Source organism: Gavia stellata, chromosome 3, assembly GCF_030936135.1.
Source record: "Gavia stellata isolate bGavSte3 chromosome 3, bGavSte3.hap2, whole genome shotgun sequence".
Taxonomy (NCBI): domain Eukaryota; kingdom Metazoa; phylum Chordata; class Aves; order Gaviiformes; family Gaviidae; genus Gavia; species Gavia stellata.
Window position 1 is genome coordinate 68795407 of NC_082596.1, and position 25168 is coordinate 68820574.

General features: G+C 40.2%; 1 protein-coding gene across 1 annotated transcript in view; it reads right to left on the reverse strand.

The window, feature by feature from the left end:
- GABBR2 (gamma-aminobutyric acid type B receptor subunit 2) overlaps positions 1–25168 on the reverse strand; it is a 506706-nt gene that overhangs the window by 298225 nt on the left and 183313 nt on the right. Inside the window, exon 3 of the mRNA XM_059815457.1 lies at positions 17089–17259. Coding sequence (XP_059671440.1) covers positions 17089–17259 — 171 coding nt within the window. The remainder of the gene's footprint in view (positions 1–17088; positions 17260–25168) is intronic.

Genomic DNA, 25168 nt, shown 5'->3' on the forward strand with positions numbered 1-25168 from the left:
TGTATATCTAAGGTATGACTAGAACAGTCTCCGCAGGAGAAAGACCAACATCTGCTCATTTCTTGTCATCCAAACAACTGCCAGCTCAATGTCCATACACAGGCCGAACCTTAAAAAAAGTTTTGTAAGTGAAACATTCTCTACAACACCATCTAATTCTGTTCTGTAATCCTCCTCCCTTTAGTACATGTGTAATTTGCAGAATGAAGTACAGGAATTCACCACCCACTTTCCTCCCTCAGAGCAGTGCAGAGCAAATATAAGCATTTCTTGTTACGCATCTGTTTAAGAGTATCTGGACACATTCCTTGTTTTCCACCTACACCGTGCCCTTCTGGAATGGGCTGCACTCCTGTTTATTACAGTAGCAAAGGTACTTGGAGTTACTGCCATAAAACGATGCAGATGTCTGCCACTCTGCTGATTAGGTCTCTGTCCCTGTGGTGGGCTGATGTGAGTTTGAATTCCTTTCAGAGGATTCAAAGAGAAGGGAACAGAAAAGAGAATTTCCACTTCCTTGGAGTGTTCTTGAAAGGGAAGCTAAAGCAAAAGTATCATCATCTGCAGAAGTAGCTTTCTGAGAGAAAGGACTGACCTCCATTCGGCCTTTGAAGTACAGATGGCAGCACTCTGGGGTCCAGGGATGTGAATCCTGCAATGTACAGAAGCACATCTCTATAGCCCTAGAGGAAGGCTTTAACTCCCTGGAAAGTGGCAGGATTTATCATACACTGAAATCCTAGTGCTGACTCTTGGCTACCTTTGCTAGTTCCTTGGTCTTTGTGCTGTCATCTCTGACTCTAATTTTGGGAATGCGTCCAAAAACAATTTATCCACTACTCTGTCAGTTGTGTAAGGAGGAAGAACAACTAAACTCCACAGGTCTTGGAGCTAGGGACAAAAAGCCTAAACACTTTTGCAGACCTAGCTTTATGAGACTCCTTAAAGCTTCCTCTAGTGTCAAAGCAATTGCAAAGATATGAAGCTGAGACAGCCACTGCAATAACATTTTTAGTGAATTTAACTCCTGTTTAACATGTATGCAATTTAGCTTTTGACATTTGCAGAAAGGGTTGTCTCAAGTTCTCTTTAACTGTATTGACTGCAGTCAAAGTTTAGAAATGGGTGTGCTGGAAGCACTCATGCATTCATTCAGCCAGGGAATACCAATAAAATGTCCAAGTAGCTTGTCTGATCTGGACTAATTTGGCAAGAATTGTTTGTAATGAACTTATAACACCTTCAAGTGTATCTTCAATATTGTAACAGTATGATTATTATCATAACATTTTCAACAATCATCAGAGTTTGATTAATTCTGTATTTTCTAACAAAAAGAAAAAATATATTTTTATTTAATAAAGTTCTCCACAAAGTAATAGAACACTGATTAAACAAACTAAAAATCTTCACTTGCAGAAGTAGCTCACGGTTACAATTCTGTTTGATTAGACCTAGGAAAGAACAGGGAAAGGAGATTCTTGTTAAGAATGGAGTGTGTCTAAAATCCACAAGAACTTATCACTGAAAGGGACTGCCTGGGACAACCAAACAGTTGATACACAGATTAAAAAAATCCACACATGGAAAGTCTGCTTTAGGCTGTAAAACACTTTCCAGAACCAAAACTTAAATCTGTAATAAAATATTAAAGGCTACTGCTATTATGTTCCAAAGCAAGAGAGTTTAAAAGGGAGAGAATTTGAATGCATCACCAATGTCTCAGGGTCCTGTAACAGCTGAGATCTGTTAAATTAAAATCCTGGAAATTCTAGGAAGCTCACCACATGTAAAGTCTACGACATGTGAAGTTCTACACTTCATTTTCTGATTCCTGTTAACAAGATCATACAGACCATCCTTTATGATGATCTGTTTCTTCTTGTCATTGGAATTTCTTTATTCCCTGTGTCATCTACAACTTTCACAAGTTTATACATCGTTTTCCCCAAAGTAATGAATTAATACACTGAAAACAACTGGTCGCAGGGCTATTCCTTTTAAAAAAAAATGGTCACTGTCAACTTCTCTATCCTGAGAAGTATCCTTACAATATTATTTGCTGCAGTTTTCCCTCTGGCTGTGTTCCTGAACTGCCTTAGAACTCCCTGCACCCACCCTACCATCTCTTTTCCACCCAGCTCCTGCAGGGCACTGTAGCAACCAACTTAGATTTCAGCTAAGCATTAAAATCCCCTCTAGTAGTTCTAAGAAATCAATTGTCTTACCATCTCTGATATAATCTTCCTTTGATAAAACTGTGTTGTGATATATCTTTCCTGCCCTCTGCCTCCCTGTTTATTCTTTCCTTCAAGACTTTGCTATTCCTGCGTCCCATGCAGACACAGCAGTCTGTGCAGCAGTCTCTGGGCTTTGCTTTGGGATCCTCTGGGAATAAGGTCCAGGATCATCAGGGAACTCCTGGGAACCCTCTGAGAAACTTGAGGGTGCCTGCTGCTGTCAGGCAAGGATGAGATAAGGGCTGCCATGAGGGTGTGGGTGCAAGGAAACTCTAGCAATTTCTAATGAGCGTGATCAGATGCCCTTGACCCAAGGTGCCTGGAGCCTTTGTTGCAGCTGCCTTCTAATTACAGAGGGTCAAGAACCCTTTCAGCTGGTGCTCAGGAGCCAGGCCCAGAGCACTGCTTCCAGATGCAGCCAACTGCACAGCAGCTTGTGCAGGAGGGTGCAAAGAAGAAGAATGGGGAGGTGGAAAAAACAGTAGTTTCCCAGCAGGTTTTGAGCAGCTGACCCTGCAAGGGTAGAGGCTTCAACCCACATGGTGCTTTGGATGGTGGATGCAGCCCTCCAAGTTCCAGCCTGCACAGAGTGCCTGGAGCCCCTCTCTGATGCCAGAAAGTGTGCTGTCTTTGAAGGACTATGCCACCAAATAGAAGAGTTAGAGGAGAAAATCATCAGGCTGCACAAGATCAGAGAAGATGAGAGAGAGACAGGGTTTTCTCAGAGACACTACAGTTTGAATAGCCCCAGACTCCAAGCTGCAGTGGAGATGGAGGCAGTGTCCATCCCAAGTTGGTGACCTCTGGCACCAAGAGGAAGGCTCGTGCTGCACCTAAAGACTTACAACTATGAAAGAGATTCACCACCCTCAAAGTCGAAGAGGAGCCAGATGTGCTTTCAGGCAAAGTATCTGGGTCAACTGACCCTAAACCATGCAAGACCACCAGGAAGAAGTGGCAAGAAATGGCAGTGGGTGGCTCCTTGCTGTGGAGAATAAAGGCACCCATCTATGGACCTGACCTATCATCTAGAGAGGTTTGCTGCTTGCTGAGGACCTGGATCCAGGATGTTGTGGAGAGACTGCCAAAGCTTGTCTGACCCTCTAACTATAACCCTCTGCTGTTCTTCCATGTGGGCACCAATGATGCTGCCTGGAAAGTATCAAAAGTGACTTGAGAGCTCTAGGGGCAATAGTCAGGGACATGGGGGCCCAGGTGGTGTTCTGCTTCCTCCTGCTAGTGAGAGGAAAGTCTCTGAGGAGGAGACTGATAATGCATGTCCACAACTGGTTGTGGAGCTGGTCTTGGCAACAGGGTTTTGGTTTCTACAACTATGGGACCCTGTTTGCAGATCAACATTTGCTTGGGAGATATGGGATCCTTCTCCCTAAGTGGGGCAAAGGTATCTTTGCCAGTAGAATGACTGACCTGGTAAAGAGGCACTTTAAACTAGGAATGACAGTGGAGAGAGAGGTAGCAGCAGTCCTGTGAGGAAGTAATGGATAGGGAGGGTTGATGAGCAAAGGGACCAAAAGGGATCACAAAATCAACAGAACAAGCTTAAGCAGGATCACCTCCAGCATCTGCATGTAAGCAAGGATGCATCTGCAAGCTACCATTATGGAGAAATCTCCCAAATCCTTTTTCGGAAATCAGCACGCTGGGGTTACTCTCTGATGTGCCCGTGCACTAATGCATGCAGCATGGAGAATAAACATAGTGACTTAGATAACTGTGTACAGCTGTGGGGCTATGATTTTGTTGGGCTCACAGATGAGGTGGGATGGATCATGTAACTGCAGTGCTGCAATGGAGGGATAAAGACTCTTCAGGAAGGAGGCTGGGAAGATGAGGAGGTGGAGTTGCCCTTTGAGGGAAGACAGCTGGATTATATGGAGGCCTTCCTAGGGATGGATGATGAACCAACTGAGAGTTTATGGGTAACAGTTACTGAGCACACCAATATGGGCGATACTGTAGTGGGTCAATAATCTTTGAACAATGACGGCGACTGGGAGAAGTGTCTGAGGACTGGAGTAAAGGAAATGTCAGGGAACTACAGGCCAGTCAGCCTCACATCAGTCCCTGGGAAAGTGATGGAGCATATTGTCCACCTAGACTTCAGGAAGGTGTTTGACATTGTCCCACAAGATTCTCATAGAGAAGCTAATAGAGTATGGGCTGGACAAGCGGACAGTGAGGTGAATTGAAAACTGGCTGAATGGCTGGGCCCAGAGGGTGGTGATCAGTGGCATGAAGTCTAGCTGGAGGCTAGTAGCTAGCAATGTACCCCAGGGGTCAATACTGGGTCCAATTCTGTTCAGCATATTCATTAATGATCTGGAGGATAGGGCAGAATGTACCCTTAATAAGGTTGCTGATGAGACAAAACTGGGAGGAGTGCCTGATACACCAGAGGGTTGTGCTGCCATCCAGAGAGACCTCAACAGGCTGGGGAAAGGGGCTGACAGGACCCTCATGAAGTTCAACAAGGGGAATTGCAAAGTCCTGAGCTGGGGAGGAATAACACCATGCACCAATATATGCTGGGAGCTGACCAGCTGGAAAGCAGCTTGGCAGAAATGGACCTGGTAGACACGAAGTTGAACATGACCAGCTATGTCCCCTTGTGGCAAAGAAGGCTAAATGGTATCTGGGCTGCATGAGGAGGAATGTTGACACAGCATGTCAAGGGAGGTGATCCTTCCCCTCTACCCAACACTGGTGAGCCCACACACGAGTGCCAGGTCCAGTTCTGGGCTCTTTAATACAAGAGACATGGACACAGTGGAGAGAGTTCAGCGAAGGGCCATGAAGGTGATTAAGGCACTGGAGTATGTTTCCTGTGAGGAAAGGCTGAGAGATTTGGGACTGTTCAACCTGGAGAAGAGAAGGCTCAGGGGGGAGGAATCTCAGCAATATATATAAATACCTAAAGGGAGTGGCAAAGAGAATGGAGCCAGACTTTTTTCGGTGATGCCCCGTGACAGCACCAGAGGCAATGGGCATAAACTGAAACATAGGAAGTTCCATCTGAATATCAGAAAATATTTTTTAAATGTGAGGCTCACCAAGCACTGACATAGGTTCCCCAGGGAGGCTCTGGAATCTCTGTCTGTGGAGATACTAAAAGGCTGTCTTAACAGAGTCCTGGGCAACTGGCTCTAGGTGTCCCTGCTTGAGCAGCAGGTTTGGACCAGATGACCTCCAGAGGTCCCTTCTAACCTCAACAATCCTGGAATTCTGTGAACTCCTAAAACACTACAAATATTACTGATGTCCTGCATATAGTTAGCTCAAATAGATATTGGACATCTTCAGATAAAGCTAACTCAGATTAAAGTCATACCTCGTGCTTTAGGGTAATAGTTTAGGTTTCAGAATGCTCCTATAATCCACAGGTATGTCTAAACTGCCTTAGAAAATAATGGTTTTCTGGGACTTGGAATTAGACTTGTGATGTAAGTTTGAACTTTTTTGGTGCAAGACCTAAGGCACAAGATTTGGAAAGAGGAAACATGTCCTGCATTTCTAAAAGTTTTGATATAGGTCAGTAGCTTAAACTATTCTACTAATCTGCAACAAGGTTGATTTTTGTCAGTCACAATTTGGAACCACTTTCTAAGCTGTGAAAGTGTTTAGAAAGTAATTTTCATGTATACCATTATCCTAGTGCCAGTCACTGGGAGCAAACAAGCTCAGAATATGCCAGTGGCAAATAAAAATTCTTAAGAAAAGAGGTGGTAATAAGGAATGTCATTAAATTTACCAGGTCACATCTCTCAGACATTTTCTCACTTGGATAAAAGATATTCTGTTTAACAATGTAGGACACGTCTCACCTACCAGTGACCCCCTAGTAGCTGAATGTGCATAGACCATTTTCCCAAGAGGGACAACCCTAGGCTAAGATTCTATCTCTCTGCTTGCTCCCCTTTTCCTATATCATAATCCTATGACCTTCCCATAATCTCTGGCCTCTAAGTATTTACCAGGACCCAGAAGAACCATGCTAACTGTAGTACATCAGTAGTGTTCAAAACCTCTAGAATTCCCACTGTAACTTTGACAACTTCTCCCTGTTTCATCTCCATCGTATTGTCATCATTTTTGCAAAGGACAAAGGAAATTCATCATGGAAACACTCTTTCCAAGCAACCAGAAATGCCTAGATCCGCTACAGGCCCCACTCCCTCTTGGAGGTGAACAAACTTCTCAAAACCAAAAAATAAGAATTTTTCATACTGGCTTTCACACTCCCACCATACAAAATCTTCACTCTGCGCTTTGAGTGATGTCCAGCAAGTCTCCATGGAAGTTAAGTTCCCACTTTTTCAAAGAACTTGAGAACTGCAGGGAAAGTTATAACCGCAGAGCCTGAGTCACCCTGCGAATGGAAGATTAGCTTTGGACAGATGAGCTGATTCACGGCACAGTGCAATGAATGCTAAGATCAGGTGCAACACGGAAGGCAGAAACTTGGGGCAGGAGGAGGAGGACTGCCCCTTTCATCAGCAGACTGCAGTTAAAGGGAGAAAGTAAAACATGAAACTGCACTGGAAGCCAACCTATGTGCAGATCAATCTGCCTGCTCCAGACAAATTAACAAAGACTGGCCAGATGTTAACAGCTTACGTTGTTATTTCTCTGGGAGACTGCCTGCCTGAGCCACATGCTATAGAGTGGTCCACATCACCGGTTCACTCAAGATACCCAGTGCAACACAGATAATCAGAGGATGAATGGCATTGTATTAATGACAGGACAGATGCATGTTTTGGGGATGACTGAGAATATGTGAAAAAAATCTCAGAATTGTGACTGTGTGACATTACATATGTTCTCTTACATTTCTAGATTTGATGTCCAAGAGGGATGATTGTTATGTCTTTTTTTAAACCCTTTTCTTAAGGAAAAAGTATCTCTTGCCCTGCAAAGGTTCCACTCTCCTCACAGGGCACAAGAGGTTCTGCAATCTGATGAAACTGAATCCTGAATCATCACAAAACCATCTAAAAGCAAGAATGAAGACAGAGAAAAGATGGTATGAATTTGGGTTGGACACAACCAGAACAACACAGAAATAATCACAGTTCTTAGGAAAAGATTAGTTTTAAAAAAAAAAAATCCCAGTAAATAAATGTATCCATGAACAGACAATAGCACTGAATAAAACACACAAGAACACTTAAAAGTTACTCTCATATCCTGAGCTAATTCTAGCTTTAATCATTCATAATGAAAGTGATAGGAGATAGACGTATTTTTTAAATCAAACTTAAGGAATGGCCCCAGTCATGCACACGCTAACTTAGTTTAATAGCTGCTTTATCTTCTTGACTCCAGTGCTTGCAGATTACCATTCACAGGGAATGGATTCTGTTAAATTTGCATACACTTCTGGGAAGGTTCATCATTCCAAAAACATTCCATGACTTTTCCAGGATTTTATTTTAACCTCTTAGCAATCAAGACCCTGAATTTTGATAAATTATTTCAGAAATGGTTATTTCACTGAACTGAGCTTATTCTCTTCTAATTTGGACAATATCACATTTTCCTACTACTCATCTACATCATGTGCACAACTGTGCCCACTTTTAAATTTTATCACTGCACCATTGATTTTAATTTGAAAAAGCCCTGCAATTGCCTGATGAATGGAAGATAATTAGATACCAAATCAAATCTATTGTGTGGGGGGAATGCTTGCTAGTTAAATCGCTATTTAGAATCATATTTCATCCTTGTATTATCATTTTCTAAAAAACAAGCACCAAAGCATAGCAAAACCCAAAACAGAGCTAGGACAATGGTGTGGTATAAGCAATAAAATTTCAATGTGCAATGCTGAAATCTGTTACAACAAGCATTGTCTTGGAACAATTTTTCACTATAATCTAAATGGGAATTTTTTTCTTATTTTTTTCTTTGAGTCTGGATTAGTCTTGGTTTCAGATAAAGTGATGATTTTTATATTTATATTTAGGACAATCTTAACTATATGGAGTTTCTCAGACATGAGGAATTAGAGGTAGAGAAGGTACCAATCATTCCACTGCTTTATCTTGTGTTGCAAATATCAACACATCATACATGCACAATATAATGTTTAAACATGAAGAAATGGTGAGCAGTTCTCTAAAAAATGCTTAAGTTTGATTTGGTTTTGTTCAAGACACCTGAAGTTTGACAAGAACCTATTAATTTCATGGGAACCCTGGGGCCTCTTAGGGTGATAGTGGAGTGTGAATCTTCAGTGCAAGATGACACAACCATATAATACCACTGCATAGCTCTAATTCTCTGCCAGGTGATGTTCTAACCTCTTTTCTTTTTTTTTTTTTTGTTTTTGGAAGCTAAAAAAATTTAAGAAATGTATTAGGAAACAGAAGAAAAAGTGGAAAATATTGGATAAAATATTATTGCCATAAGAAATAAAAGTTTCCTAGCATGGATGATGTTTGCACAAAAGGCCAAAAAGACACTTATGCATGCCCTTCAGAAAATTTCAACAAGTGACCACCTGTATTTTATATGCCTAAACATCTTCCTTTCAGATTCTGAAATTTCTTACTGAAAGAAATGTCTTGGTCTCTTCCATTTTAAATTACTGCAGTGATTCTTCCCCCTTGAATCACTTACAAACACCAAAGATACAGCTTCCCATTTATATGAATAGTATCCTGTGATATTAGCAGAAGTCACTTTCAGAGGCTGCCTTTCTGTGAAGATCTTATGTATCAACTTGAATTATAGGAAAGCATAATTATAAGACAGAACATGGGAATTCATTCTTCTTCGCAAGCTCAAGAGAACTTGAAGTTGTTCCTAAGAATTTGCTGTAGAAATCAGGCAAGAACTGGGAATAGGGCAATATGAAGGAATACCACAGACACATCTGTGCCTGTACCTCTGCTTTGCAGAATAATTTAGAAACCACAAGGAGGACAGAATCTCCATATTTCTGTTTACCAAACTCACTGGAACTATCTTTGGGAAAAGAAGACTGGGGCTTCTTGAGATCAGGAACCTAAAATACATTGTAAAGGAAAAAAACAAGCAAACAAACAAAACCTCATTTCTTCATAATGTGTGACGTTGGATTAAATACAGACTTTGTTTTGCTAGCGTTTTTACATTAGTAGTTCACAGTTTTCAAGGTATACATCCAAGCTTGGTGAAAATTTGCTTGTTTTCTTTTAAGCCATTGAAAGAAAAATAAAAAAACCCTCTTTATTTGATACAGTATATATTTCAACAAATGATTAAAGAATATTTAAGGCCATATCAAGGCATCTCAAGCATCCTCCAAACTCAAGGAGAACAGACTATGTGAATAACTGTCCAGTAACAATGAAAAAGAAATGACAAATTTTGCTTCAAAAGTTTCATATTAGTATTCCAAAGAAGGCCTAACATCTTATTTTACTTACAGTTGGCTTTATAAATATTATTGACTACTGGGCAGAAGTTATCTGTTTATTTTGTCCCAAAGATAACAATCTATGTTAGGAGAAGATTGCTTCTTCCCCAAAAGCAAGTGAGCACACAGATATGAGAGAAATTCCTCTGTGGAACCAGGAAAGGAAAGACATAGCAGACAGAGATCTCTTCTTTTTTCTTTAGGGGCAAAAATATGAACCAGTAAAAGGAATCTGAAAGGCTTTGTGGAAAGAATGAAATGATGCAGAAAACAAACAAAAAGGTGGAGAGAATACACGAGGAAGACACAATACCTTAAAAAAATAAGAAGCAGTAGGAAGAGATAGCTTGAAAAAGTTCTACAGTTAAACAATGACATTTATGATGTCTCAGTTTTCCTGCTCTCATTCTCTTCTCTCCAAGCTTTTTTTCCCATATTTTTCTTTGACTGCCTTCTGTGTCTTACATCTCTCATCTTCTGCCTCTCTTTTCTACTTTTCTGTTCTCAAAGTTGAAGGTACAGGGCTCCTTCTAGGATGAAATCATTGAGTACTATTCAGAGCTTCCAGAATAAACATTGCTGGTATCTGGTAAATTTGATTCTTCCAAGATCATTCTTGGAGAAAAAGTAATATTTTTCTTGCTGCCCTAAAACCTCTTGGCAACTCTGATGGAGAGTGGAAATCTCTGCTCTTCTGTCTTCCCTCAGAAGCCAAGCCTGAGAAGTCAAAGAGTGGAATTGCACCTTGAAGTCTGCACAATGTATACCTACAGCCATCAAAAACTGGTGTCTCAAGCTTGTTTTCTGGCTGGAATTTGAAAGCTCACCAGAGATCTCTGTTCTTTTCCCTGCCTAATCCCGCTCATTGCATCTGCTTATTCAGTGAATTCTTGTCAGAACTGACCACTAACTCAGATCCTAGTTTGCAGACTCCACAGTGAGAGAGCAAGGCTACAATAAATAAACTTCTAGATTAATAAGACTTCTACCTTGCTTTTTCTACAGGAATAAACCTATACTACATTCAGAAGGCTTGTTTACTGCCTGCTTTTCTTTGGAACAATTTTCTTTTTTCCAGTATTATATTTCCTGGGATGAGAATTGGCATTAATGGATGCTAAATGCTTTCAATTTAGGTAAAATGGACCCTGCTGACCCACTGATTTTTGAAATAGATGTCACTGTACAAAATGCAGCACAACTTTAAGAAATCCTAAGAGTGTTAATCATGTCAGCCAAAAACGTACTATTTTGTCCACTTACAGGGGATGTTTCTCTTTAGTTTTTGTCACCAAGATTATTTTTAGGTTATTAAACTCAATGAAGACTGTGATAGAGTCACTAGAGAAAATATTTTATCTTTTATTTTTCATATTGTTGATCTATTTCATTAGCTTACTGCACACTTCTCATTTCTTCTGTCTTTTTGAAATGCCACCTACACTGATAAAATTACATTAGGAGTTCTCAATATTTCCAGGAAGAAGCAGAGAAATCACATAAAGAGATGACTATTAAGAAGTAGAAAAAAACAAAGAGTCATCTGAGATGATCAGAATTTAACTTGTTTTAAAAACAATCCCAGACAAGATACTCAGTGGGAGGGAAATAGGTATTTTAAAAAATCTAGAAATATCATGAATACTCTACCAAATGTGAAGCTAAAATGCAGTTTCACTGAATTTTAACATGAGAGGGGAACAAAAAGAAACAACCAAAGTCAGTCTGGAAATGTCTTATCACAAAACAAGGAAGCCAGCATCCCTCTTAGTGCAATCAAGTGCCAACTTTCAGTTTGAAACATACTATGAACCAAAAAATGTGTATAAATAAAATGACCAATATGCAGGAAAGAACAGTAAAACACTGAAGTAAGGTAAACTACAATTACTGATTGGCAAATACAGCATTACCTGAAAACCAGTACATGATTACACATTTTTCTATTTCACTGTCACACTCTGAAGCCTTTATATCTTCTACAATACTGGTGGCTCCCAATAGTTTTGACTCATTGATAGCTAAGTACTCATGACTCTTCACACCGAAACATGAAACACAGCAAACACAAACCACAGGAATACTGCTTGGTTTGCCTAATTCAAAATACAGTCCCAAAAAAGTACTTCTAGACAGCAGCAAAATTAGAGGCACCAAATGCTGCATAATCTCCAATCAGCTGACAGTTCACCTGGGAATTGGAAAAAGGACAGGGCCAGGACTTTTCTGACAACTGTGTGTGCAACAGCTATAATTCTTCAGGGATGATAAACATTAAAGCTAGCCTTTCTTTGACCAGCAGGGTGGACCGGACAACCTCCTGAGGTCTCTTCCAACCTAAATTATCCTATGACAATATACCATCGCAAACACTTAAAGCTGAAAATCCTGAAAATATTTTGTAACCTCATTTATAAACCTTTGCCACAGAATTATTAACTTTTGAAACAGAATCTTCTCCCAGAGGATGAGAACAGGGCAGCAATCCACAAAAATCTAGGACATGGAAGCACAATGGGTATGAACTTGCCCTAGTTAAGTAAAAGACCTGATGAAGTTTGTATATTACCGTTATACCAAGATGACTTACACAATTTAAACATTAATCCAGTGGAAGAGACATTTCTAATTGTACAAACAGACCTGAATAACTTACAAAAGATACTAATAGTGAGCTGTGCTATTGGCAACCATAGAATTCAGGTCACTTGAAGTCATAATCCTTGGGATCCAAGCAACGCCAAGAAAGGGAGCCTAAAGCCACATTAGCAGTATCAGATATACAGATATTGCCCACGTGCCTGAAGAACTGAAAGCATGCTGCCATAAGCATTTCCATTCTTTCTACCTACCTGTTGTCTCTCTATGTGACCTGAAGGATAAGGAAGATGTTACGTTTGTTTATAAAAAAAGAGAAGTTTTTCCACCAAGTAAAAGGAAATGGGTGATAACACAAAGTCTCTGCAGGAATGGCTCCAAAGGGAAACAGCTGAAATAGAAGCAAGAGATCCTCTGTAATTTTGGCCTTCAGAGATAAATTGGAGTAAGACTGATTATCTAAGCAATTGAGACAACTTCTTCATTGCAAGGCAAGGTAAACAAAAAAAGAGCTTTGTGAATTTCAGGGGCAGCTAATGTGGATAAGTTAGGTGAGCTTTAATTATCAGGATGTAAGAACATAGTACAAATTACAAACAGACAGGAGACAGTGATCCAGCTAAAGAAAAAAGTGATCAGCCCCAAAACCCAGAAGTTAGATGGCAGATGAAGAGATGCAATTAGAGTTCCTGTTGACTAAACTATACGAGTATGAAGTCTTCTCTATATAACATGAAGAAGAAGGCAATATGTACCCCCACATGTGTTTAGATGGAAGGACAACTGGAGGAAATTAAGATAGATAAGCAAATTGTTCTAGATTAAAAAAAAAAAGAATATCTGTCAAACTGATAGTCTTTCTAGGAGATGGAAAAATGAGAGAGAGCATTGCTTTCTCTTGCTGCTAAGAGTAAAATCACCTGAGTTACTACACAGGCTTCTCTAAAGACCCCATTAATTTATTTCTGCTTATTTTATTTTATATGAGAGTAAACAGAGACAACATTCAATTACTTCCGGTCTAGTGGCTTGTAATGCATTTTCAGCATCGAAAAGAAGAATCACATCCTAAACTCAGTGGAATTTTACAACAAAGAGATAAGTTTTAGATGCTATTCAACAATTTTGCCAGTTTCAAAAAATGTTAGAAGGATAGTTTTGCCTGATGTTCTTTTAGAGGGAAAATTATGATTTCAGTGGATGTATAGACTTACACCAGCACCTGGAGGTCACTATCAGGTCTTAATGGTCCCTCCTCTAGGACCTCCACCCGCACCTTTAGTCCTGTGTCTTCAGTCTCTCCCATGGACCTGCCCAGCAATCAATAGACCTGCAATAGACTCTGACCTGCAGATTAACTTCCCAGCTTGGCCTCTGACCTGCCTCATCGCCATAGACTTTTTTGCCTGATGATCTGCACCCTTGACTGAGCCTGGCCTCGACCTCTGGATCTGCCCTCCTCCCTTGCAGTGAGGCTGAGCTCTGCCCAGCCATTGCATGTTCTCCCCCTCTGCTGCTGGTGGCTCCCACCCCTCACTGATCCTAGACAGCAAATTAGTTATTTCCTCTAGTGGCTGGAAAGCTGCCCCGCAGAAAAGGACCTGGGGGTGTTGATCGACAGCCGGCTGAATATGAGCCAGCAGTGTGCCCAGGTGGCCAAGAAGGCCAACGGCATCCTGGCTTGTATCAGAAACAGTGTGGCCAGCAGGAGTAGGGAGGTGATCGTGCCCCTGTACTCGGCGCTGGTGAGGCCGCACCTCGAATCCTGTGTTCAGTTTTGGGCCCCTCACTACAAGAAGGACATTGAGGTGCTGGAGCGTGTCCAGAGAAGGGCGACGAAGCTGGTGAGGGGTCTGGAACACAAGTCTTATGAGGAGCGGCTGAGGGAGCTGGGGTTGTTCAGCCTGGAGAAGAGGAGGCTGAGGGGAGACCTTATCGCTCTCTACAACTACCTGAAGGGGGGTTGCAGAGAGGTGGGTGTTGGTCTCTTCTCCGAAGTGACTAGTGACAGGACTAGAGGAAATGGCCTCAAGTTGCGCCAGGGGAGGTTCAGGCTAGATATTAGGAAAAATTTCTTTACTGAGAGAGTAGTGAAACATTGGAATAGGCTGCCCAGGGAGGTGGTAGAGTCACCCTCCCTGGAGGTATTCAAGGAGCGTGTGGATGTGGCATTGTGGGATGTAGCTTGATGGACATGGTGCTGTGTGGTGTTGGGTGGGTTGGTTTTTGGTGTGTTGTGCCTTGTTGTTGTTGTGTGGTGGTTGGCTTGCGTGGGTTGTTTGTTTTTGGTTTTTTTTTTTTTTTCAGGTTGGACTTGATGATCTTACAGGTCTTTTCCAACGGTAGTGATTCTGTGATTCTGTGATTCTAGTTTTCCCTTTGCTTTCACTGTCTGCACAGGGAAGGGAGAAACTGCACAGAGCTGAAAAAGGAAGGATGGAGCTCTAATAATTTCAAGGACTCAGGACTCACCATGCTCTATAAAAATCACCTGAATTCAAGGAAGTTTTAACTGGATCTTTCATTACCTGAAGGCTTTAATGAACCACACTAAATTGAGTCTGCAGTCTGACACAGAAGGTTGTTGCTTACCTTTCAAGAGGAACAGAAAGACTTTGAACTCAAGTGCAGCACTCTAGCAAACCCTTGAAAGCTGCAATTTTAACATTTAAGTGACCCTGACAGACATGAAGTCCATCGCTCTGTCCCAATGGAAGACCAAGAATCCCTATGTTATGTTTGTTTAGTCTTAACAAACCCTCCATGATGAAGGTTCAACAACCTATCCAGTCTATTCTACTGTTTTCCACTTTTAATCTTTCCATAAAACTTGTTTCTAGATCACTGAACTTTTTTATAGATGTCTCTAATCTACTTCCTTCTTGAAGACGATACTAGACCTGATGTTCCAACTTACATCTAATGAACACTAAGTGGTGTTGAAGTTAACTGTGTGTCTTACGTGTCAATATTGCATTACAACAGGGGTGGAGAAATGAGAGCTGTTTGCCTGCTTTCTACAGTAGGTCAAGCAGTTTGACCTTCTTGACCCTCACCCAGTTTGTGGTTCATTGTAGTGCTTCCCGTATCTTTCGCTGGAGATCTGTTGCCTAGATAGTCATTTTGCACTTTTTCACTTACATATTATTTATATTAAAACCTTTCTCTACTTGTCAAGATCATTCTGAAACCTAATCCTGTCCTCTGCAAAGTGCTTGCAGGTTTTCCCAAGTAGATCCCAACTGCAGATTTAATAAACATTTTCTCTATCCCACTATCTAGAGAAAACCTTATCTCCTTCCAGAGAAAACCACTTGACAGAATCCCATCCTTCTTGTTTGACAGTGAACCACTGATAACTACTCTTTGAAATTATAATTCCAAGCCAGAGAAGGATAAAGCATATCATACTTTTTGGTGACTTTTTGCTTCAGCATTTGTTTTAAAAACAAATATTCAACTGATCTGATGTCAATTAACTTTGGTGGCAGGAATATTGGTTAGAGACTGCTCTTACAGTATCTTCCTCAAGATCAGGTTTCCCTACTTTTCTTTAGGAACACCTTTGACATTTTTACGAGTCATAAAACTTATCACCTACCCCATCTCCTCGAGACCTGTTATCTTGTCATAGAGGGAAATTAGATTGCTTTACATTATTTATCCTTGTCAAATCCATCTTGGCCATTGTTTAGCATCTTTTTATCTTCTGGGTGATTCCAAACAGATTATCTGCTCAAGTGTCTTTCCAGGAATTAAAGGTAGCCTGACTGGTCTATAATTCCCTGGGTCTTTATGTGTTTTTTGCTAAGACAGACTCAAAGATATCTTCCCTCCCCCTACAATTCACTTTTTATCCTTTAATTCTCAAGGCTCGTAAGGGAAGACTCTAAGATTTCTTAAGTACTCCATAGCGAATTAATTGCGCCAGGCAAATATCTGACTCATCTAAGCAGAGTCTAACCTGTTCTTACCCCCCTTCACTAGTTTTAATTATCTTAGTCTTCAGAACACAGCCAGCCTTTTTTTTAATGAATGCTGAGGAATAAAAAAAACAAAACAAAACCACAAAACTGTCATGCCTCTATTAGTTTTGCCTCTCTCTAAATTAATGAGCCAACTCTTTCCCTTGTCTTGCTCTGATTAATTACTTATAGGATGTTTTCTTTTAACTACTTTATTGTTAAAACCATGCTTAAGGCACTTGGCCCATACTTTATTGCAATTTCTGTGACTAAAATGTTGCTCAGGGTAAAACTCACAAGATTTGGAGGGTGCATAGTATGTGATCTTATCAGTTCTGGGGGCTTCAGTCATTTCTGTCTCATTAAGCTCCTCCAGTATTTTCAGCCATAGACTTACCAGATTTTGTCCCTCAATGTTCAGACTGATCAGACTGATGCTCATAATAAATCAAAGCACAAAAGTAACACAATGAAATTAGATTTATTACCTCTTTTAAGTGAGCCAATGTCAGCATACAAGACTCCTTCAAAATCATACACTTTGGCAAGTCAAAGACTATAAAGAAACTTTTGCTACAAAAAAAAAAAAATTGTTTTTTTGCACTTGGGTGCAGTGATCTTGGTGTAAAAAAAGTCAAGGGAAATCATGGGTAGTTTTTACTACAGACAGTCAAATAAGCCCCAGAAAGGAATTAAGTTTATTCAGTACAGCAAATGTGACCTAGAAAGACAAAGCCAAACAAGACTGAAACAGTGGGTCTGTTTCTTTTAACTTAATTGCTATTAATGGAGGAACTAGCTCCTTGGAAGTCCAATATTAGTAGCTCTCTTTGTGTACTGAAAATTATGCAAATCTTACCTCAGAGAACCTTTGTACATCCTGGGTTAAAGTTCCTACTCTCTTCCACTGATAATATTTGAGTAACTTCAAAATTGCTGGATTCACTGCATTATCAGATGGCACTGTCCGGAAGAAATAAGGATATTTTTTCTTATCAGCCAACTCTGGTGTTGTTGCTGCAAATGAAAGCTGAAAAAAATCAAAAAAAATGAAAGTCACCATAAGTCATCCGGAAGAAAAACCTTGCTCTTCTCGGTGCAACAAGATGCAATCCATGCATTGTGGTCATTAGAGAATTTTCATCATCATACAGATTGGAAGTCCTACCAGCACAATTTACTCATCTACTTTTAAAGGGGTTTTTGAAATACCTTAGTTCTATAAACCACATGCTACAAAATTAAATGAGGAAATCTTCAAAGTCAATGGTGTAAAATACTCTGTTTCAGATCATGCATCTTAGACATTGCACAGAGCAAGAAGCTCTAAGGGAGTAAACTTCTGTGATGAATTCCCCATGAAATTCCTTCTACATTCTCTTCATAAAAGGACCAAGGGGATATTCTCAAACTCTTATGTATCTTTGAGTTAGAGAGTGAACCTCTAGTAGCACCTCATCCTATCTTCAGGTAATAGAAAATGTACCAGAAACAGACGGAATGATTACGGTAGCCAAGACTGCAGCTCAGAAGTTTGCCTAGTTCCCAGTTCCTTCCACTGAAGCAGCCCCCTGTGATCTGTGTCATCAAAGGGGACTCAGTGGCTAATTCTACGCACCTGAAAACATCAGAATTGGCACATGGTTTGAGAATGCTTATAATGAGAGAAATGAGGAAACTTGTTAACACCAAAAAAAAAAATCAGGAAACTTCACTGAATTCTTCTGCCCAAGTTAAAGGCAGCATATTTTTGTGTATTCTATTCTATATTTTTGTGAACGATTTTCAGACAGTGTTATGAAGGGAATGCCTGCATATTCACTTTCTGAAAATGCTCCTGTTCCAAAGATACTTGTGCTTATTTCCTCCAGCATTTTTTAGGTTGTTAGGAATGTGTTTCTCAAGCTTTTTTTTCAGCCATGCGTAGCAGTTGAGGGTTTTTTAAAGTACCAGTTTAATGTAAATTGGTGTGACTGTTGAAAAATAGGCTCCCTAATACAGTTATGTTAATTCTTTCAAAATCAATAAAGAGAAAGTATAGGTGAATTCAAGCCTATATAAGTATTTCCAACTATAGTATTAAATTTACACTTTCTTCAATCAAGCATTCAGTACATTTGGGCTAGAAAACCTCTTTTGAAATTCAGAATAGACAATTTTAATCTGAAATAACAGCTCAAAATTTTTCGTCATGTTTATATAATCCAGATTTAGCCTGGCAGAGAAAGAACTCATTCTCTGTCTGATTTTAGACTCACAAAGAATATATTGCATTGTTATAACCTCCTAAACCTGAATACAGTTTATTTTCTTAAAGCCCCTGAAATCCAAGCAACTTAAAGTGCGCATAACTGGACAGTTTACACTCTACCATTCAAAAAGAGAAGATTCTTTCTCTTCACCAGTCATTAGCTAGAGGAGATTTTTTAAGACCTTCTACTGCCATGTAATTCTAAGGTGAAATATTTTTAATATACCAACTGCTCTTTTCTTACATTTTATGAAAAAAGTACACTATGAGGTACTGTGCTATTATGGTCTTGATTTTCCAAAACCGTATTGGTTGGGTCACTTAGAACTTCATAACATTTGGTAATCAGCAGTGAGTTTGCAAAGAGATGATTTCAAGGGAAAAAGAATGAAGGTCTGCCAGTAGACCTAGCCAGCTTTTCTGTCTAGCCTTGTGACGCTGAACATCATGCATCCACTGCATAATGAAAGTGGAAATAAGGACCTCTATCTCTCACTGAAAAAGAGAGAAAATTTGACTTTAGAAATCCCGGATGAAGAGGAATGCCTCTCAGCAGCCTGGCTGCTTGCAGTCTGGTGACTGCAAAGGACTTGCTTTTCAAGTTATTATCATTTCGGATCGAATGTGATTTGATTGTTCATTAAGAATAATAAGTAAAGAGCAGTGCTGAACTAACAGTAGTGACAAGCAACATTGATAAGTTTCACCTAACTCAGGTTCACAGATTGAACAGTAAATTTTTCTGATTAAAAGTACAAAAAGCCTTAGTAATGACGAGCATCTCTATAGCTGTGAGCTGGCTTTAGGGCAAAGATCTGTGATATAAGCAAGGCAATTCAGATCCATCCTTTGACATTTTAGTGACTTAAACAAAGGGCCTAAATTAGTACGCTAATTGCCCAAATTTCCTTGTGAAACAATGAAGCAAAACCTTACCTCTCTTCATTGATTAAAGAAAGATGAAGAATACCCATAACTTAGATTTCTCATCCATATAAAGTGAGAAGAGATGAATCCAGGTTTATGTGTAACACTAATGACACCTGAATTACAAACGAACATTCCTCTTAATTTTCTTTTTGAAGAAAGGTTTTATTAAAATATAAAAGGGGAAATTTTCATGCTTAAACAATTCTTGGAATGTAGGATATAATCAGAGGCCTTTCTTTCAAGCATCACGTATACCATGGTAGGTCTCATTCTGCATCAATTTGCCATCTTAATAAAACACTCATGACAGATGGACAAATAACATGAAATAGTTATGTCAGTCCTTTTTTTTTTTTTCTTTCTTCTTTCTCACAGAGTTAAGTCATTGAACGTGTTTAACTTTTCACAAAATAGTCCCTATGAGAGTTTGGGGACATGCAATGAATTTAACCCAACAATCAAGAAGGGATGAAAGGCAGGAAAAACTTTTTTTTCAAATTGCTATAAAACGGAGGACACAGTGGACATATACCAGGTGATACATCATAATTGTGTGTGTGGTGCTTGTGTGTGTGTGCATATGCAAACAGACTCTGTGCATATGTGTATGTAGACCTAGAGAAAAAAAATAATTCATATCTATATATCCATTTGAATACTGTCAGAAAAACTGAAGCTACTTCTCAGGTCATCCCTGCGAAATCTTTCTTTAGAATATCTGCTTACAATTCGATACAATTTGTGAGCAACAGCTTCTGAACTTAAAGTAAGTGTATGTAGGGAAACATACATGCTATGACTCAGATGAAGATTTCGGAGATGAAACAGAGTTTAAAACTTTTAAATGGAAACGAATGTAACATTTACCATTCGAGTAAGAATATTAACTACAGTACAAATTAAGAACCAGGTAGACCAAGGTATCAAAAACCAAATGTTTATTTCTTCATAAAAGCCACAATTCAGTAAAAGATTTGCTGACTTAATATCACAATTAACTCTGCTCAAATTCTAAAATGAAAGACTTTATTTAACAGCTAAAATGCACTGTTTCTGACTTTTTAAATTATTCCTATTGCTTCTGTGATCACTATATAAATGGATTCTAGTTAGCAGAGTTTCATCAGAATGCATTTTGCCTGAACACGTTAAAGAAAAACAATAATGTTAATACTCGAGAAATCATTCAGGTCAGGAGTCGGTACAAAAGGAATCAGTGTAAAAGGACTTTCAAGTAAATCACCTGAAGTTGATTTACTTCTACAATGTTTAGCTTACTGTGGCATTCTCCCTGTCATATACACCACAGACCACGTGGGACCAAAAGTACAGCTAACTAGAGAGGTCCATAAAGGGTGATTGCAAGCCAGTATTTCAGATGAAGTTCCAGCCCCATTGAAGTCAGTGCCAAAACTTCCACCAACTTCCTCAGAGTCCAGATTTCAAGCCTGTGACTGGAGTACCTGGAAATCATATTTAGTTAGTGAGAGTTAACTACACCAGTGTAACTGTAATTCTGTAGGTCATCCTGACATTTTGCAGTATGACTACACTCAGATCTGTAGTACTGCAGATTTTACTTTTTTAAAAATAAAAATATGCGGCTGGCTCAAGAGTGAGCTGAGCAGTTGTGCTTCATTGCTAGCAATGGTGAAGCAGAGCAGGAACAGAGCTAATGGCTTTATCTTACCCTGCGAATAGAAAGGAAGCAACCAATAACAGTTCTGGGGTGGGTCCAAAGCAAAAGAATTCAGGAAATGGTGTGAAACAGAAAAACAGCAAAACATTAATGATCATAGAATCCTAGAATCATTTAGGTTGGAAAAGACCTTTAAGATCATCAAGTCCAACCATTAACCTAACACTGCCAAGTCCACCACTAAGCCATGTCCCTAAGCACCTCATCCACATGTCTTTTAAAAACTTCCAGGGATGGTGACTCCACCACCTCCCTGGGCAACCTGTTCCAATGCTTCACCACTCTCTCAGTAAAGAAATTTTTCCTAATATCCAGCCTGAACCACCCCTGGCACAACTTGAGGCCATTTCCTCTTGTCCTGTCACTAGTCACTTGGGAGAAGAGACCAACACCCACCTCTCTGCAACCCCCTTTCAGGGAATTGTAGAGAGCGATGAGTTCTCCCCTCAGCCTCCTCTTCTCCAGACTGAACAACCCCAGTTCCCTCAGCCGCTCCTCATAAGACTTGTGCTCCAGACCCCTCACCAGCTTCGTCGCCCTTCTCTGGACACACTCCAGCACCTCAATGTCCTTCTTGTAGTGAGGGGCCCAAAACTGAACACAGGATTCGAGGTGCGGCCTCACCAGCGCCGAGTACAGGGGCACGATCACCTCCCTACTCCTACTGGCCACACCATTTCTGATACAGGCCAGGATGCTGTTGGCCTTCTTGGCCACCTGGGCACACTGCTGGCTCATATTCAGCCCGCTGTGTGATGACGCAGAAAGGACCTGATAGCACTATCGGTGTAAAAAGAGTGTTTTACGATAAAGAGTTTTGAGGCCATAAAATGTAGGATGTTGTACTTCAAAAAAACCCCCAACCTTGGAAACTACCCAAAATTGAAAAAGCCAGTGAGACAAATTTTACTTTCAGATTAAAAAAACCCCAACCAAACATTATTCCACAGAAGTCAAGGAAATTTCTTTGGCTTCACACTGAGAGTGAAAGTAGAATTTGCTAATGGAGAGGAGAGGAGACAATGTTATACAACTATTATTAGAAGTGCTTCAGCCTAGTACGACAGATGGCCAGGGTAAGGAATTTGAATTGGTGGACTTTGCTGAAAAACTGAAAAATATACAGAAGGATTTTACTAAGGAGTTTTTTGTGGTCAGGTATATGTTTTGATAAATTAAATTTTCTCCAGAAAGATGGTATTTTTTGAAACAGGAAAACATAAATTTTTTTGAAAATCCATAGTTTCATGGAAGGGTTGTGAGCAATAGTAGATAGAGTGAGGTGGAAAAAAATATGTTAAAACAAAATGCAGAAAGGAACAATTCTGCACAAGGGGAGTAGAAGCTAACTCTATAACTCCATATGAAGCTAAAATGAGGTGTGGTAGGTTAAACCAAGAACATCAATCTAAACTGCTTTCAAGTTAAAGCATGTTCCCATTTTAGGGAAGTAACAGTGCATTCCCTTTAAAAAAGCAGTACAGAAGCAGTAATGGTAAGATGATAAGCTCTAGCATTCATTTAAGAAAATGGGATGCAACACTAATGAAGTCAATGGGAAAGACTAGGAGTTATGTAAGAGAGGATGGATATTAGAGAGCTGAAACAAAATTAGAAAAGGAAACAACACTATATGTAGAATGTATACCATAGAATCACAGAATCATAGAATGGTTTGGGTTGGAAGGGACCTTAGAGATCATCTAGTTCCAAACCCCCTGCCATGGGCAGGGATACCTTCTACTAGACCAGGTTGCTCAAAGCCCCATCCAACCTGGCTTTGAACACTTTCAGGGTTGAGGCATCCACAACTTCTCTGGGCAACCGGTTCCAGTGCCTCACCACCCTCATAGTGAAGAATTTCTTCCTTATATCTCATCTAAATCTACCTTCTTTCAGTTTAAAGCCATTACCCCTTGTTCTATCACTACATGTGCTTGTAAAAAGTCACTCTCCAGCTTTCTTGCAGGCCCCTTTCAGGTACTGAAAGGCTGCTACAAGTTCTCACCGTAGCCTTCTCTTCTCCAGGCTGAACAACCCCATCTCTCTCAGACTGTCTTCGTGGGAGAGGTGCCCCAGCCCTCTGATCATCTTCGTCGTCCTCCTCTGGACTTGCTCCAAGAGGTCCACGTCCTTCTTATGCTGGGGGCCCAAGAGCTGAACGTAGTACTCCAGGTGGGGTCTCACAAGAGTGGAGTGGAGGGGGAGAATCACCTCCCTCGACCTGTTGGTCACGCTTCTTTTGATGCAGCCCATGACACGGTTGGCTTTCTAGGCTGCAAGCATGCACTTCCGGCTCATGTTGAGCTTCTCATCAACCAACACCCCTAAGTCTTTCTCCTCAGGGCTGTTCTCAATCCATTCTCTGCCCAGCCTGTATTTGTGCTTGGAATTGCCTCCACCCCCGTCCAGGACCTTGCACTTGGCTTTGTTGAACTTCATGAGGTTCACACAGGCCCAACTCTCAAGCCTGTGAAGGTCCCTCTAGATGGCATTCCTTCCCTCCAGCATGTTGATCACACCACACAGTTGGTTTCGTCAGCAAACTTGCTATAAGTTGTAAACTTGTATATGTTCCATATAGGAGTCCAGAGGCTGGAAGCTGGAAGGCTGAAGCCACTCTGCAGTCCCAGGAACTCCAGAAGGAAGGGAAGCCACCAGAAATGGCAAGCAGTCTTCTGGTGTTTGGCTGTTTTATTATCTCTAGGAAGCATTTATGTTTAAATTTTGTCACTGTGATAATGTACATAAGTCTAGTGAAAATAAAAGCACAGAATTATCCCCAGGGTGAGCAGTCACCCTAATCTAAGACAACAGGTCTGTTTAAGAGTCCCATATATTTAAGAGGACTGTATTAGTTGAAGTAAATCAATAATAGAAACCCTTAGCAAGGTTATTGTAGGTCTATAAAGTCAGTAGGGCAAGAAACCACACTCCCTTCATAAAGCAAAGAGTGGCCATTGGAGCAGAGTAGCTAGAGGATTGGAAGTACCTCCTATCACAAACTCCCCAGCAGCTCAGCGGAGGCTCCTGACATCTGGCAGGAGGTGTCACAGCATCCGGATTTGTCAATCCCAGATTCAGAGTGAGGTGGCACTCTCACCGCTTGCCTCTCCAAAGGAGAAGGTTGTGAAACAAAGCTACCCACTATATGCATGCATTATTATACATTGGAGGGGGAAAAGAAAAAAAAAAGAAAAAAAAAACCACCTTAGGTAACAGGATAATCTCCCTTTAATAAAATGTTTTCCACTAAAACAACTGATTCATGTTTGCAAATGGGGAAAATTAGCTTACTGAGCACCAGAGAGATTAGCTTAATTTTCCTAGGCTTGGCTTATACAAATATTTTATTAATGATCCCTAGAAATTTAAACCTGCCCCTCTTGCTGCAAAACTAGTCTTGATGGAGAGTTTTTTATATATGGCAGATATCTGTATTTCCTGTACCTTTTCTAGAAAGCTAAATTATGCTGATAAACTAACATTGCTAAACAGGATATAAAATGCTGATTCAATCAATTGGTAGTATCATTTATTATCATCATAACTAAAGATTGCATGTCATGTATGCTTAGATAGGAAGCAATATTTTCTGCAAAAAAGGAAAATGCAAATAATTATTTCCAAAAAGAAGGCAGAATGTCAGAACGCTCCATAGAAAATACTCTTGGTACAGGATTGCTCGTATAGAATCTTGTCATAGGAAAATAACAAGGATGAAACTCAGGAAGATGGTAATTTGTGGCAATGTGTACTTGTGAAACCACACACCATTCCTTTGTGTGCCTTGCCAGGAGCTCTAATGCTTTGACAAGTCTGTGCCAACAATAATAATACTTGGATGTGGGCATGTGATGACTTGATGGTCCCAGGAGGTAGAAGGATCAGAATGGAAACTAATGAATAATGAAGAGTTAAAAGATTTGCCTGCTGCAACTCTTGAGACAGCATTAGATGATGTCACATAGCGAGTGAAACAATATACTCTTATCCCATAGACAGAGAATAGATTGAAGAGTAACAATTAAATTGCATTTTTAATTGAATGTTAATTGA